Below are 14,083 nucleotides of genomic sequence, written 5' to 3'. Positions count from 1 at the left end.
TGACGCGTTTTGACAAAAGTGCCCTTGGTTTTACACCCTGTTGCAAAAGCGACGTTTTCCAATTCTTATATAAAGGTTTGTTTGAGATAGTCAGAATGAAGGTTTTGAGGCGATGGCTTTGTTGTGGCCCTGCTGAGGTGAGTTTACCTGCTCCAGATGATTCAGCAGCTGACAGCTGTGGGTTAAAACCAAAATCAGTCAGAATCTGCATATGAAACCAGCTGAAAATGTTGTTGCATCAGGCTCTTAGCACTCTGTCCCCAGTGTTTTTCTACATATGGTGTGTAGGCTAAGTTCTCTCTTTTTTTCCCTCATTTGTTTTCAGAGATTATTTTCTTCGTTTTGCTTTCTTGCAACTTAAAAATCTGTTGGATTTTCAGAATGTGAGCTAGCAGCTCTTTGTTGGACTGAACAATAAAATGCTTCTTTTTTACCTTTAAACATAACCACCAATGACAGCAGCCAGGACTTTAACACACAAACACCATCGCTCTTCAGCTGGTTGACAGGAGCGAAGTCATCGTTACGTGTGCGGTTCGGCTCGTGAGGCAACACCAACCTGTCATAAGTTTGGTGTGACGGAGTGCAACTGTCACAAAAGGCAGAAAAGTCCAAAAAGAAGTGAGTCTCAAGGAATCATTTTTAAAAACGGGGAGAGGAAGAGTAATTCGTTCCCAAGCTGCAAGCATCAGCAGATTACATCCTCCCAGTTTGAGAAATTAGTCTGCAGGCTGTCTTAAAAAAATAAATGAGCAAACATTTTTATCCATCAATATTTCATTAAATATGACTTTTATTATTTTTTTTTTTTTTGCTTTAGTGGATATTTTTATATACGCCGCCTCTCGCTAGGGAACTTTAGCTGGAGACAGGCACCAGCACCCCTCCCGACCCCACTAGGGACAAGAATGTTAGAAAATGGATGGGTGGATGTTTTTAAATGATTATGTCATCAAGAAACAAGGCTCTCAATGGGTAGAGCTTAATTCTTTTCAAAATCTATATTCTATACAGTCAAAGCAGGTAGCTCTTTACTTTGAAAATCTACTTCTAGTTAAAAAAAAAAAAAATCACGGGTGTGCTGTGCTGGCGCAGGGGATAGCGCAACCCACATTTGGAGGCCTTGAATCCTTGACGCGGCCGTCGCGGGTTTGATTCCCGGACCCGGCGACATTTGCTGCATGTCTTTGCCCCTCTCTGTCCCCCTTTCCTGTCAGCCTACTGTCATATAAGGGACACTAGAGCCCACAAAAAGACCCCCTTGAGGGGAAAAAAATAAAAAAATCACAATTAATCTAATGAATGAAAAATTTTTCTTCTTATTGTGACAGTATACCACTGCTAAATTGTTTTTGATTCTAATGACATCTGAAAATGTTTACTGTATGATGCTAAAACAAAATACTACAGCTCTTTCAGTGGACAGATTGTTTCTTATACAGGTTGTCTGTGCATTGTTTGTGGATATCTTAAATTAATTTTTAAAAATGTAAGTTTGCCTTAAATATGATCATTACAAGTATAAAATTTTGTCTTAACAGGACAATTTAATCACTATTTTCTCTGTTCTTTTCTTGTGGGACTCTTCTGTCAGATTCTGCTAATATATCCTTTCTAGCTAGTTAGTTAGCTAACCAGTTTTTAAAAAAATGCTAGCTAGGATAGTTATCAAGCTAGCTAAACAGCTGTCTAATTAGCTAGCTTTTTTGCGTCTGTCATGACTCATGGGTATGTACAACTTTATCTCAAGTTGGGTGAATGAAGTTTGTACATTGAAATCCCACCAATCTGCTTTTGTTAAACTGCTAACAATAACAAGACTTGGGGGTTTCCGCTTGAATCTGGGCTAAAGGTTCAGAAAGTAGGGGCCCGGAGAAGAGGAAACGCTACTGCCTTTATCATAATCACATCTTTAGAATTAGTTTTTATGGATAGTTTGAACTAATCGAGTAGCCTAGAAAGTTGTCTGCTGACTAGGATATTTGGAGAAGAACAAAATCAGTGAGTTCCAGTTGCTCAAAGTCCAGCTGAGGAAATATCCTCACAATAAGTATTTTAAACTTTTGCTAATAAAGGGAGGTATTGAATTCTAGGTTGTACTTATTTTTTTTGTACAACTACTTTTGGATTATTGCCAAGTTTTTGTTGAATAATAAACAATGTCATGATTGCGGTAAACTAATGTTAGGCTTTTATTAGACCAAGAACATTGTTGTAAGTCTTAATAAATTAAACATTTGAACTGATAAAGAGCATCTTTTTTTTATCCACTTGCACAGCCAGAAACAGTCATAACTAAGAGGGAACCAATATTGAGTTAAAGTGTTTTAATGACAATCTAGCAAACTCTGAAAACCTGTGAAGACCCAGACAAGGAGCTTAAATACTTTTGTTGCCACTTTTTCTTTCTCTCTCCATTTCTAAAAGGAAATTATTTGAAAGTGCATCTTGTTTGTCAACTTCGGCTTCTGACCGCAGCAGCTGAGGAAGTGGTAAGGTGTCAGGGGGGCGGTGGGGTTAGAAGCTCTCTTGCAACATGTCAGACATTCATAGCTGAGGGCAAGGCATGTTTAGGACGGGATAACACCAACCATAGCTGTGTTGTGGATGTATTTGGAGTGTGTATAAGTAGCAGGAATGCAGTATTCCTGTGTGATGTGTGCGTCTCAGGTTTCACTTTGGGTCTGCAGGGCAGGCAGGACACTATGTCCCTTCTTCCTCCGTCTCTCATGTCTTAACCTACAGACACATCTCCCTTCAGTATTACTGTATGTTTAGTTTTTTTTTTTTATATTTCACAGTGCCAACACTAAAACTGTCATCTGCTGTTGCTGTGACAGCTGCAAGGTGCTTTCTCTTTCTTTTGCATAACTTTGAGTAGGTGTGATGTGTGAACACCTTCAAGGCACCATAAACACACAGTCGTCACTGTCATTTTTGTTTTCAAAACCAAAATGATAGCAGCAGAAAATGGCAGACTGGCGATAAAATTAAATCCAACTGTATCCCGCAAACCGTTGTTTCTCTCTAAAATAGTAATGACTATAAATACATAGAAATTCACAGTCATTAGGTTCTGTTGAACAAAAATATTGACCTGCGGTTTCTGCCTGTTCTGATTTGTACTCTATATATTTCTCTTTAGCATTTGTGAGTGGTAGTTGTTGATAGTGGCGTCACACTGTTTGTGTGAGAGAGGGCACCATACCCGTCTAGCTTGAGAATGCGGGAAATGTCGCCGTCCGGTATAGGTAGTCAGAACACCGGCCAAAACGGGACATTTGACAGGTATGACAGTAACTGTAAAACAACATTTTTCTATTTCAAAAGGAGTGATTTAGAAATTACATTTTAAGTTATGGTTAGCATCCTGTTTCAGCCGCTATGGCTAACACATAGCTCCGCGGAGTGATATCCACACCATATCACTCCGCGGAGAGCCACACGCGCTCGAGGCGGACGCAATTTTACTAACGTATACGAATACGTTGTCACACGATAAACTGCTCGGCATAGATGCACATTTTGAAATATCACATTGGAAAAGGTTGACGAAAAAGATAAAATTCTAAATTACTTCCTCAAAGTTTTTATGCTTGAAGCAGCTTTAGGCTTTTCTGAAAAAGAAACAAAAATTATTCGCTACGGGAAATGGAAACACATTTGCAGAATAAGTTCTGACGTAGCGAACAGTCAGCTGTTTTCGTAGTTGGAGTGCGTTAGAATTGCATTTTTTCTTCTTGACGTCTCCGGACAGCATGGAACTGCGCCAATACTAGTTGACATGACAGAACAATTAGGCTATAACTCGCTCAATAACAATACATTACCGAAAAATCTCGTTTATTTGCTAGTTTGCAACCTCAACATGTGACAGTTACGCTTAGCGTAGCCTTGTTGATTCGCTCCAAACCAGTAGATGGAAACACGCCCAATTTGCATTTTATTTGTTTCCTTTTTTGCAACAGAGAAAAAAAACTCCCTGACAATTGGATCGAAACAGCTAGTTTTCACACCAAACTGTTTTGTATGGACGCTCGGCTGATAAGGCTGAGAGTTAGAGAATATAGAAACTTGTATAATACATCAATGAGGAAATATAAGTACTTCCACAAAACAAAAAAGACACATGGAGGGATTTATTACATTGTTAGCCTCAGCATTTCTAAGATGCTGCCAATATTTCAAAATACTACATGTTCCTTAAGAGACTAGAGGCTTGAAATTACTGAACAGAACAACTTGTACGGTCTTCCTGGTACCTGCTGAAGTCGCCTCTAGGCCAGTCGGACCCTTCGCTGGTTTCACAAAACATCCCCAAGGTGTGTATGACTTAAAAGTTTTTGTCTTTCTGAAAAAAGTTAGGTCCCCTTGTTCTACATTTTCATTATGAAGACTTTATCTGTTCTCCACATCTGACCTTTTTCAATCACTGGTAGACGAAAGGTTTGCAGGATGGAAGAAAACTTTGATCCAGCAGCAATTACTGACATGCTCCCAACTCTCTGCTGCTCAGACAAGAGTCCTTGAGACCTCACTATTTTTCACAAAGCAGAACACGGGTTAAATTTGAGTGACAGAAAGAAAGACCAATGAAAAAAGTGAAGCGAATATAGAGAGACAAGATGAACCCCACTAGATGTCTGAATTTAAGTCACGTAAGCTTTTTTTTTCACAAGATGGGAGAAAATACAAGCTTCTTCTTGGAGCTACATTTCACCTGGATTTTAATGAGTTCCAGGTGTTAGGAATACTCATCTCTGATTGGCTAGTTCAGGTCATTCGGCTAGAATGTTCAAACAAACAAGAGGTGTAACTAGACTAGTTAAACATGACACTATGGTAACGTACATTGAAAACGTGGTCTGTGCACATCAAACATCATAATTATTGTAACCATGGGGACCAGACATCAATAATGTTGAGTCTGAGTTGTTCTGATGCTGAAAATGTAATAAATGCAGGCAAACCTGAGCATCCATGTTAAAGATTTGTGAGGCAGGACAAAAGAAAAAGTAGGGCAAGCTTATATGCAGTACAGAAATGAAAGATCCATTAATTTAAACTGGTACGAAGTATACACACCCCTGTAAGATTGTTAAAGGAAGGGGAAAAAAAGACCATGATGAGCCATTTAAAAAAAATTTTTTTTCAACTTTTAATGACATAAGATAAACCAAAAGTTTACATGGAGCAAATAGACTTTTTTTTCTTTCTGTGTGAAGTTAAGTCAGACCAAACATCTCTTGTTTTAAGTCAAAATTATTCATATGAGCTAAATGGCCAAAATAACAAGAGACAGAATTTGTCAGAAATTTATTTATGAATTTCTTTCTAAGTTTACATTACAGATGCACCGATCCAATATTAATATCTGTATTGGTGCCGATATTGAAAAAAAATTCTATATTGGGTATCGGTGACAGTGCGCCCAATCTATAAGAGCAGATCTATTCAGTTTAGTTCTATACATTGTGCTTTGAGTGAGTGCTTTGTTTATTTTACATTATATTTAAAATTCCTGATAACACTTTCTGAACCATTTGAAAGCAGGTTCATTGCAGTTTATTTATTACATTTTTGACCCAACTTTTTTTTTGTCAGTTTCGTCATTTATTTTACGTGGGTTGTTATATTCCCAATCGCACTGTCTGAGCAAATTAAAGATATATATATAAATATATATATATATGCTGTTTTTACGTGTTTGACCAGCTATCGGTGTATTTAAATATGCTGTGCTGGTACAGAGTTATCAAATAAAATTGCCATTCAGCACATTTATGTCTGTGTTGACAAAAAATAAGAAACATTTAGGGTTAATTCAGCTTTGTTTTTCTGTATCAGATCGGTATCGGCTTATACTTAAAACTCAGATATCTGTATCGGTATCGCAAGTGAAAAAGTGGATCGGTGCATTCCTACTTTACTTAGAGGATGATTGTTATGTTTTTCAACCACGAGGGTTGACGTTTTTCATGAAGCCCATTGACTTAGGAAGTGCAGAGTGTTTAGCAGTTCTTGGTAAATAAATCCTTGAGTTTCTTCAGAGCACTAATATGGCCATTTGGACTAACGCTTCAAAATCTGATTGTTGGTTATGGTTATACTCCAGCTAATTTCTGTCTTCTTCATAAAAAAACTAACATGCATCTTTGTTTTTTCCACATGCCTTATGCATAATGTTGTCATTCAATATGGGGAAGAATGTTTTTTTTTTTGACTACCTGGCCCTTTCCTGCCTTCATTCCCAGAAATGTCAGAACATAAGGTGCCTCGTTATGACGCACACTGAAATGAACATAAGAGCACTCAACATATAACGAGACGAGAACTAAGTGCAGTCCTTCACCAGCACAAACCGTCTGCACTCTGCACCATGGCAACCCCAGACGATTCATAGAGAACATAAACACCAACCTAATGTATCTAAAAAAAAAAAAGGCAACTAAAAAGATCTCATCAGCGGTGAGCAGTTATGCGTGTGCGCGATGGCTTTATGTGCAGCATCTGTCAATTTACTGAAGGTGTTGCATTTCAAACTTTAGAGGAAATCAGATCTGAGTTTGAGCTCGGCTCGGCCTGCCAGGGGTGCTTCTCAAGTGGTAACGTCCGAAGATCATGTGTGCAGAGGCCTTCAGAAGAACAGGAATAGAAATCAAGCAGAAGTATTCACACCCCTTAAACTCTTTTACTTTTTGCTACGTAGTGGATTTTGTTGAGATTTTACGAGAAACACCAATACATGATGTCTTATAGTTGCAAACTGGAGCAACAGTAAATGATGGTTTTCAATTTTTTGGGTGAATTAACGTCTTAAATGTGTGCTGTGCATTTCCAATCAGACAGTTTTTCTCTGATGCCCCTAAATAACGTCCAGTGCAACAATTCAGAAGTCAAATTTTTTCACTTCTGATGTCGATATCTAAGGTTTTGTATCAGCCGATACAGAAAAGCAGACCTGAAATAACTTAAAATGTCTGTTTTATTTAGAACACAGAATTAAATGTACTGAACTACAAATGTATAGTTCATTAAGTTTGGTCAAACATGTAAAAACAACTTTAATTTGTTTCGTCAGTGCATTTAGGAGGATAGCAGCCAATGTGACATAAATAATAAACAAGCAGAAGCTGACAAAAACAATAGGTTGACTAATTTGGTCAAAAATGAAAAAAATAAACTGCAACAAACCTTCTCGTAGAATGGCTCAGAAATTGCAATTAGGAATGTTACATTTGATGTAAAATAAGTAATAAAGCTTGACGCTGCCAAAAAGCACAAAACATAGAATTACAATGAATAGATCTGCCCTTATGTATAGAGCACATTGTCACCGATACCGAGCTAGAATTGTTTTCAGAATTGTGATCGATAACAATATTAATATTGGATCGGTGCATCTTCATACATAATTATTACTTTCCCGTTTGTGAGAAAGGTGCCGGACTGATTCATGAACAGGAAGTCCAGTTTGGTCCTGTAGTCAGACTTGACTCTGAAGCGTTTCATCGTGTGTGGGAATGTTTGGACTGCCGTTGCTAACGGCAAGCTAATTAGCTTTACGTCGTCTAATGAAGGGCTGCCATTTTGTGCTTGAGTGAAAAGTCACTCCGCTTCACCCACAGCCTTCAGAAACATGTGGAAGCGTTTCGCTGTGAGAGTGGGAGAGCCGGACGTCAGAGCGGCCCGCTGAGACCAACGCTGAACTGTGAAAGGTGATTTCCCTTACAAAAAAGTCCCATGAAAGTCACATGTGGTTCACACAAATTTTACATGTGAATGATGTGAATCACATGTGAAAGCACATGAATACGTGTGATTTTGGAACGTTTTGTGGTAAAATCATATGTAATCACATGTGATTTTCACATGTGATTTTCATATGTGAGATCACATCATTCACATGTAAAATTTGTGTGAACCACATGTTTTCATGGGATTTTTTTGTAAGGGTTGGAATCCAATTTCAAGCCGACGCATTCAGAAATGGAATTTTCTCCAAAAACGATAAGTTCCAGAAGCCTGGAGATTTCTTTTGTTGGAGGGCGACGTCGATGCTTTGCAGATTTTTCAACTCTACCTGCTGTGAAATGACGCCTCTCTGCTCTCTCCCAGCTCAACTGCGACATGTAATCAAAAAGAAAGGATTTATCCTTATATAGAAGGATAAATCCTCCAGTTTATCCTTTGCCTTATGGCCTGAACCTCTGAACTAATCCATATATGCTTCATATAGTTTAATCACTGCTGAATTACAGAGTACTTTTCTTTTTCTTGTTATTTGAGTGGCCAATCAGTGTTTAAATTATTAGCCACTCAAACAATTCCTTTGGTTTATTGTTTAAGTTTGTACTTGATCAAAACTCTAGGAACTTTTGTTTGATAACGTGCAGCTTTCTGTTTCCCTGGGTATAAAAAGGATGTGACACTGGCCCATTCCCTTTAGCCACTCCAGCTTTCCCGAGAATCCTTGTTTGTCTTTTCACGTCACACGGTGTGTTGGATGGTAAAGGAGACACAACTCTAATCTCAAGGCTCTTTGTTAGAGAACTGCAGCATCTCTGGTTCACCTGGTGTCCATGACAACCATTAAGTCAAGTCAGAGTTTATTTGTAAGACGATTCACGGGCAAAGCAACACGATCACAGTCTATACATAAAGAAATAAAAAAAATAATAGTAGAAATGCAAAAATGCAAACACACAGATTGTTACATGTTTACAATTTAACAACAGCTTTGGGAGAAAAAAATAGGTTTTTAATATTTAGTCATGAAATATTTATTTATAGATATTTAGGCACTGATTCTCCCTCAGATCTATTGTAGAGCATTTCACCAGACCACAAACTGGTCACATTATTTACACGCTAATAAACTGTTCGGGAGTGATGCTTGAAACTTCTGTTTGTTTTTTCTGCCCTGGCCTTACAAAGGTCAAAAATGTCCACTTTGAAAAATGGCTCTGAAACTAAAAATTCTATTGTTTTTCTCAAAAATGAAACACCGACATCACATAACCCATGACTGTATTTCGCGTTAACTGTGCAATGATACACTATAAGTCATTTTTGTCATATATTGTTCCACAAAAACTATGCATCAGAGAGTTTAGGAGAGGAACCAGGACTCTGGATGATCTGGACTTAAAGAGACAAAGAAGAAGACTAAGTACCGTACTGTTTACAAAAACAGTTGTGCAAGTAATTATGCTTATGGGAATTCAGTCAATAAAGTAAATTTTAATAAATGTTTAGAAGTCTGGACTCTCAGAATATTGGCCATTAGAGAATTTGCAACTTCAATAAAATATTTTACACATCTTTACCATTAAACATGGCCGACACCGTCTCTGGCTCCTGATAAGGTTTGGCTGCGGCGTATGTTTACATTCTCTCTGTCTCCGATGAAGTGACACCAAAACAACTTCCAGATGGTTTTTCTGTTGTTTGTGTCGGATGAAATCTGTTGTAACGACGCTTAGAGGGCCTTTCCGCTCCTCGGCTCCGGGTTCGCCAGAGCATCTGCGTCGAGTCGACCGCCGGATCGGGGGTTCGGGTCGCCGTGTGTGTCAGCCGAGCCTCTAGGAGGCCGGCCGCAGGGGAACGAAGAAGGACACAGATTTCTCTGCTGTGCTCTCAGAACAGCGTCTGTTTGGGAATGTGCGTGTTGGTGAGCACAGATGTTAGGAAATGTGAACAAGGAGGCCTTCAGTGAAAGAGACGACTGCTGTTTCTGTCCTTGTGTGGCGAGGAAGGAGCAGAGAAGTTGTTCAGACTGCCAAACCGCTAGCTTTTATTAGCATAGCCACTTCTTAGCTGTTTAAGTCGCTTTGTGAGAGACTCTGCCCAGTGACACGTCTTCCTTGTATTTCCCTGATGTTTCAGCGATCTGAGTGAAACGAGGCACCAGTTGGTGTAAATATTAAACATCCTCGTTGATTCTAATCAACATGGTCATTCCACTCATAGAACTGACGACGGCACACATCTGGTTGAGCCCTGTAATCTGGAGCAGAGATTACTGCTTTAACAATGGAACATGAGAAAAACATTGCTGGATTTCTTTGGTCCAGATAACAAAACTTTAAGGGGCGGTACCATGTGTTTTCCAAACACAGTTCCATTTTATAACAGATTTTCTAACTATGTTACCTCCAGTTGTTATAGAAATGCTGTTTATATCAATTATGACTTAAAAGAAATGAGTAATTTAACGTCTTGAAATTGGGGCTCTGTCTCTTTAAGACAGTCCTGCTCTTCCTGAAACTCTGCCTTCAGGAAGTCATCACAACATGGCTCCTCTATTAACACTTTAACAACGTTTTTATCAGCATAATACTAAGAAGTAGCTTATATAATGAGCTCAGCAGATGGGCAGTTCCTCTAGATGTTTGCTAATTTCTGCTGTCTAGTCTGAAGGAGCTGAGTGAGGAGGGCAGCTCGGTGAGTGATTATAGGAAATTATTCTGACTAATTCCTTGATAAACCGAGCTTACATGAACAAACGGCAAGAGGTTTTTCACCACTTCTGCTCCATTTTCTTTTGTAAGTGTATCCCAGGACATCTGCAGTCGTTCGGCTGCCGTTGCCTCTTCCTACCCCCGCAGACCGACATCCAGCCACCTTGCATATCTGAGATAGATGGAGCAGTGGGACTGGGATCAGTGGAAACTAGGAAAAATACCAAACAGGAGCAGGAAGAATGCTGAGCATTGTCTGGACGCGAGAAGCTCTCAGGACAATGCGAGCCTTCTTTTGGCCGGCGTCCATTGTGCCCCGGCCTTTTCTCGGGTGGTGTCATCTGGAGTGGAGAAAGGTCTTCATTCAGACTGAGGGTTCCTTCAAACCTGCCATTGTCATCACTTCTTCTTCTCCCGCTGTGTGTTTTTTATTTGTCCCCCTCGCGTCGAGGCTGATTGTAATTACGCCACTCAGCAAAGCGTGCGCTTTCCGAAAGGCCTCCGCCGATATCGCCGCCGCTTGCTTTTGTTCTCCGCCTCACCTTTCTATTTCCTGTCCTCAAAATAGGAGATCTGCAGAGGAGTTAGATTACACGTGTGGTCAAGCCCAAATTGCGGTGAATGTGTGGTTCATTGGTGTAACGTTTCTTTCTTTTCTGCCTACAGCGGGAGTTTCAGCCCACCTCTCGACGACATCCAATGCCGAGTTTTTTTTGTGTGTGTCCCAGGCTGATTTAGCCATGATGTCATTCCAAGCAACCACTCTGTTAATGGTTTAATTTTGCAGGGAAAAGTAAGCGAGCCACGTGATAAACGGAGCTTTTCTGAGCTGCTGGTCTGAATGATTTAGTCAAAGAACCACAGAAAGCTCCTCTAAAGGAAATTTCTACCCCCTCCTCATGGGAGGAAGAGTCTCCAAGATCGTGACAGGCTTGTTAAAGCACCTCTTACACACACACACACACACACACACACGCACACACACACACACACACACACACACACTACCCTAACAATACCTCCATCGGTTTGCCAACAGCCCGATATCCTGCTTTCCTTCACTCTTTGCCTTGCTAAAGTGTTCATACCTCTGGGTTTTGTAAAGTTATGACTGCAAACCTGATCAGGTGAATGATGAACGGAGTATGTATCAATCAATCAAACAATCAATCAAATTTTATTTGCATAGCACATTTCAGCAGCGAGGCATTTCATAGTGCTTTACATAACAAACACAAAAACACAATGTCATGCAACATAGAATCAACAATCAAAACATGCCATCATTAAATTTGTGATCGGTTACATTTCAAATACAACTCTACTGCATAACTGTGATGTGGAAGCAAAAGAATAGTTGAAGCAGCTTTTGCTGCTACAAATCTGAAAAGTGTGGTGTGCGTGTGAATTCCGGCATATTTGGCCGCCAGTCTTTGGGAGCATGTCTACAGTCTTTACACATCTTGAGATTAATTTTGTTTTTGTGTGTGTGTGTGTGGGTGTGTGTGTGTGTGTGTGTTTATTGCAAAATAGTTATTGCTCAACCAGATTGGATGGGGAGCATCCATCCAGGATCAGCCATGCTTACAGATTCCCAACCAGACTTTGTTTTGGGATTTGACTAGGCCGTGCTCTACTGAGGTGTTTACTGACGCTCTCTGAAGCTCAGAGTTCTGTGAGCTTTTATACTGAAAATACATTTAGTTTATTTAATAAATTAGGCCAGCATCGATGATTATTTTAGTCATCGATTGATCATACGATTAATTGATTTAAAAAACAATTGGCACGTTCTGCAGATTTTTCATTTTAGCTATACTTAATCATTTTTATGCAATATTAGACATACACTAAAATGTGCCAGTAAACAAGTAAAAAAAATGCATATTTTATTTTCAATTAAAATATACACTCTTTTTTTTTCTTTTACCTAAAATAAAATAGCAGTATTCCTTTGGTGAACAGTCGATTATTTGTAGTAAAGGATTCACCTGCAGCTAGAAAAAATACTTCTAACATCAACATGTGGAAAACTCTGTCCTCTCTGCTTGCCTTAGCATCAATACAGTGTAGCACTGATCTATCAATTAATGCTTTTTCCTTAACTGATTAATAACGGTGTATAATAAGTGATAATTTCATTTATTTGTTTATTTTTCAGAATTTAAATGGGCTGAAGCTACAACTGAGGGGTTGTGGGTAGAGTGTTTTTACAGACAGGTCTTTGTTTATCTGAAATGTAAAATGTATGTATTTTTGTACAGTTTTGGCGTATTTGCTCCTGTGACTCCGCTGTTATTTCAGAAAATGGCCAATTTTGTCTCTATATGCTCTAGCAAACGATTAATCGATGACTAAATTAGATGACTATTATTTCAATAATTGTTTAATCATGATTAATCCGATTAATCGTTTCCGCTCCAGAATGAATAGATGACTTTTAAAGGCAGATGACAACACTGAATGATATTTAGTTAGGCTTTAGTAATCCCAATGAGGACAACATTTTAGTTACATTTTGAGTTAGTGCAGCAGGAAGTTGGTTTTTGAAGCATATTTGAGTCCATCAATACCTGCATATGTTTCGTTTTACTTTACAATTGTGACCCAGGATGCATCCATGGGTAAAACGTTTCATTTTTGAAGCACGATTGACAGAATCCAAAATGGCAGCTTTGTTTATAGTCAGTTTTCAGCTACTGTATTAGGAAATGTTATGCAGTGCCTTCAGGATTTTTTCTTATTAACTGTACACTGTGTAAGCTGCAACCCACTCTGTTTCTGTTGGAGCATTCGGCTTGCATACTAACAAAAACCAAAATAAAAACCTCCACAAGGTATAGATGTGAGGAGGTGGAGAAGAATGAACAAGTATGGGGATCTTGTGCTTTTGGACAGAAATGGCTTCTTTTAAGGGATTATCAGGTCTTTTTTCTCTCTCTCTTGCAGCCACGGTTTCTGAGCATTTATGACTGATAGTGTGCAGTTCTCAGAAACCAAAGCACTGATTAGCTTTTCAGCTCAGTTTTTTTTAATTCAGTCTTTTACTCGTATGTTATTTAATTGTGACATTTTAAGGATTGCAGCCTGGATAAGCATGAAAATGCAACACGGAGCTAAAAAAAAATGCATTAAAGAAGAAGTAATAAAATATAAATAACACCTAAAGGGGATTTGATGACAACTGTCAAAAAAGACTAAAAAATAAAAAGAAAAATTACATCGATTTAAGTTTATTTTTAGGATGTTTCAGTTCCTTCAAATTCAGATGGATTTGAAGTCGATTAAATCTATTATTTTTCTTGCTTCATCTCGTCAAACATCGTGGCCTCTTTTACTTTGTTGGAGGATGTATAGAGCAAGAATAGATTTCTAAGTGAGGACATGAGGTTTGAAAAATGATGACAAATATGAATACAGGTTTTGGCTGAATCTTGATGTATCAAGAGCATTTAAGTACTCAGAGGATGAATTGATTAAAAAAAGACATCTCTGGAATTATGTGAAACATAAAAGAAGCATGTAAAATACTTTATTATTATAATTCCCCAAAAGGACTTGATTTTAAAGAGTAGATGTTCTATTAGTATTTTTTACCCACTGTTTGATGTGAGAGTTTA

General features: G+C 38.6%; 1 protein-coding gene across 11 annotated transcripts in view; it reads left to right on the top strand.

The window, feature by feature from the left end:
- Positions 1 to 14,083, top strand: part of pacs2 (phosphofurin acidic cluster sorting protein 2) — a 66,341-nt gene that overhangs the window by 24,400 nt on the left and 27,858 nt on the right. Inside the window, exons 1-2 of one of the 11 annotated variants that reach the window (XM_044142285.1) lie at positions 3,235 to 3,288; positions 4,272 to 4,322. The exons of 9 other annotated variants lie outside the window; for them this stretch is intronic. Coding sequence is in view for 1 of the 2 variants with exons in the window: in XM_044142284.1 (XP_043998219.1) it covers positions 3,224 to 3,288 (65 nt within the window). In the remaining variant the exon portion in view is untranslated. Of the gene's footprint in view, positions 1 to 3,193; positions 3,289 to 4,271; positions 4,323 to 14,083 lie in introns of those variants that run through there. One more of the 11 variants, XM_044142284.1, reaches the window with a different exon arrangement.

The sequence above is a fragment of the Gambusia affinis genome, linkage group LG16, assembly GCF_019740435.1.
Source record: "Gambusia affinis linkage group LG16, SWU_Gaff_1.0, whole genome shotgun sequence".
In the NCBI taxonomy this organism is placed as follows: domain Eukaryota; kingdom Metazoa; phylum Chordata; class Actinopteri; order Cyprinodontiformes; family Poeciliidae; genus Gambusia; species Gambusia affinis.
Note: the sequence above shows the minus strand (reverse complement) of the source record. Positions and strands in the feature narration are given on the sequence as shown.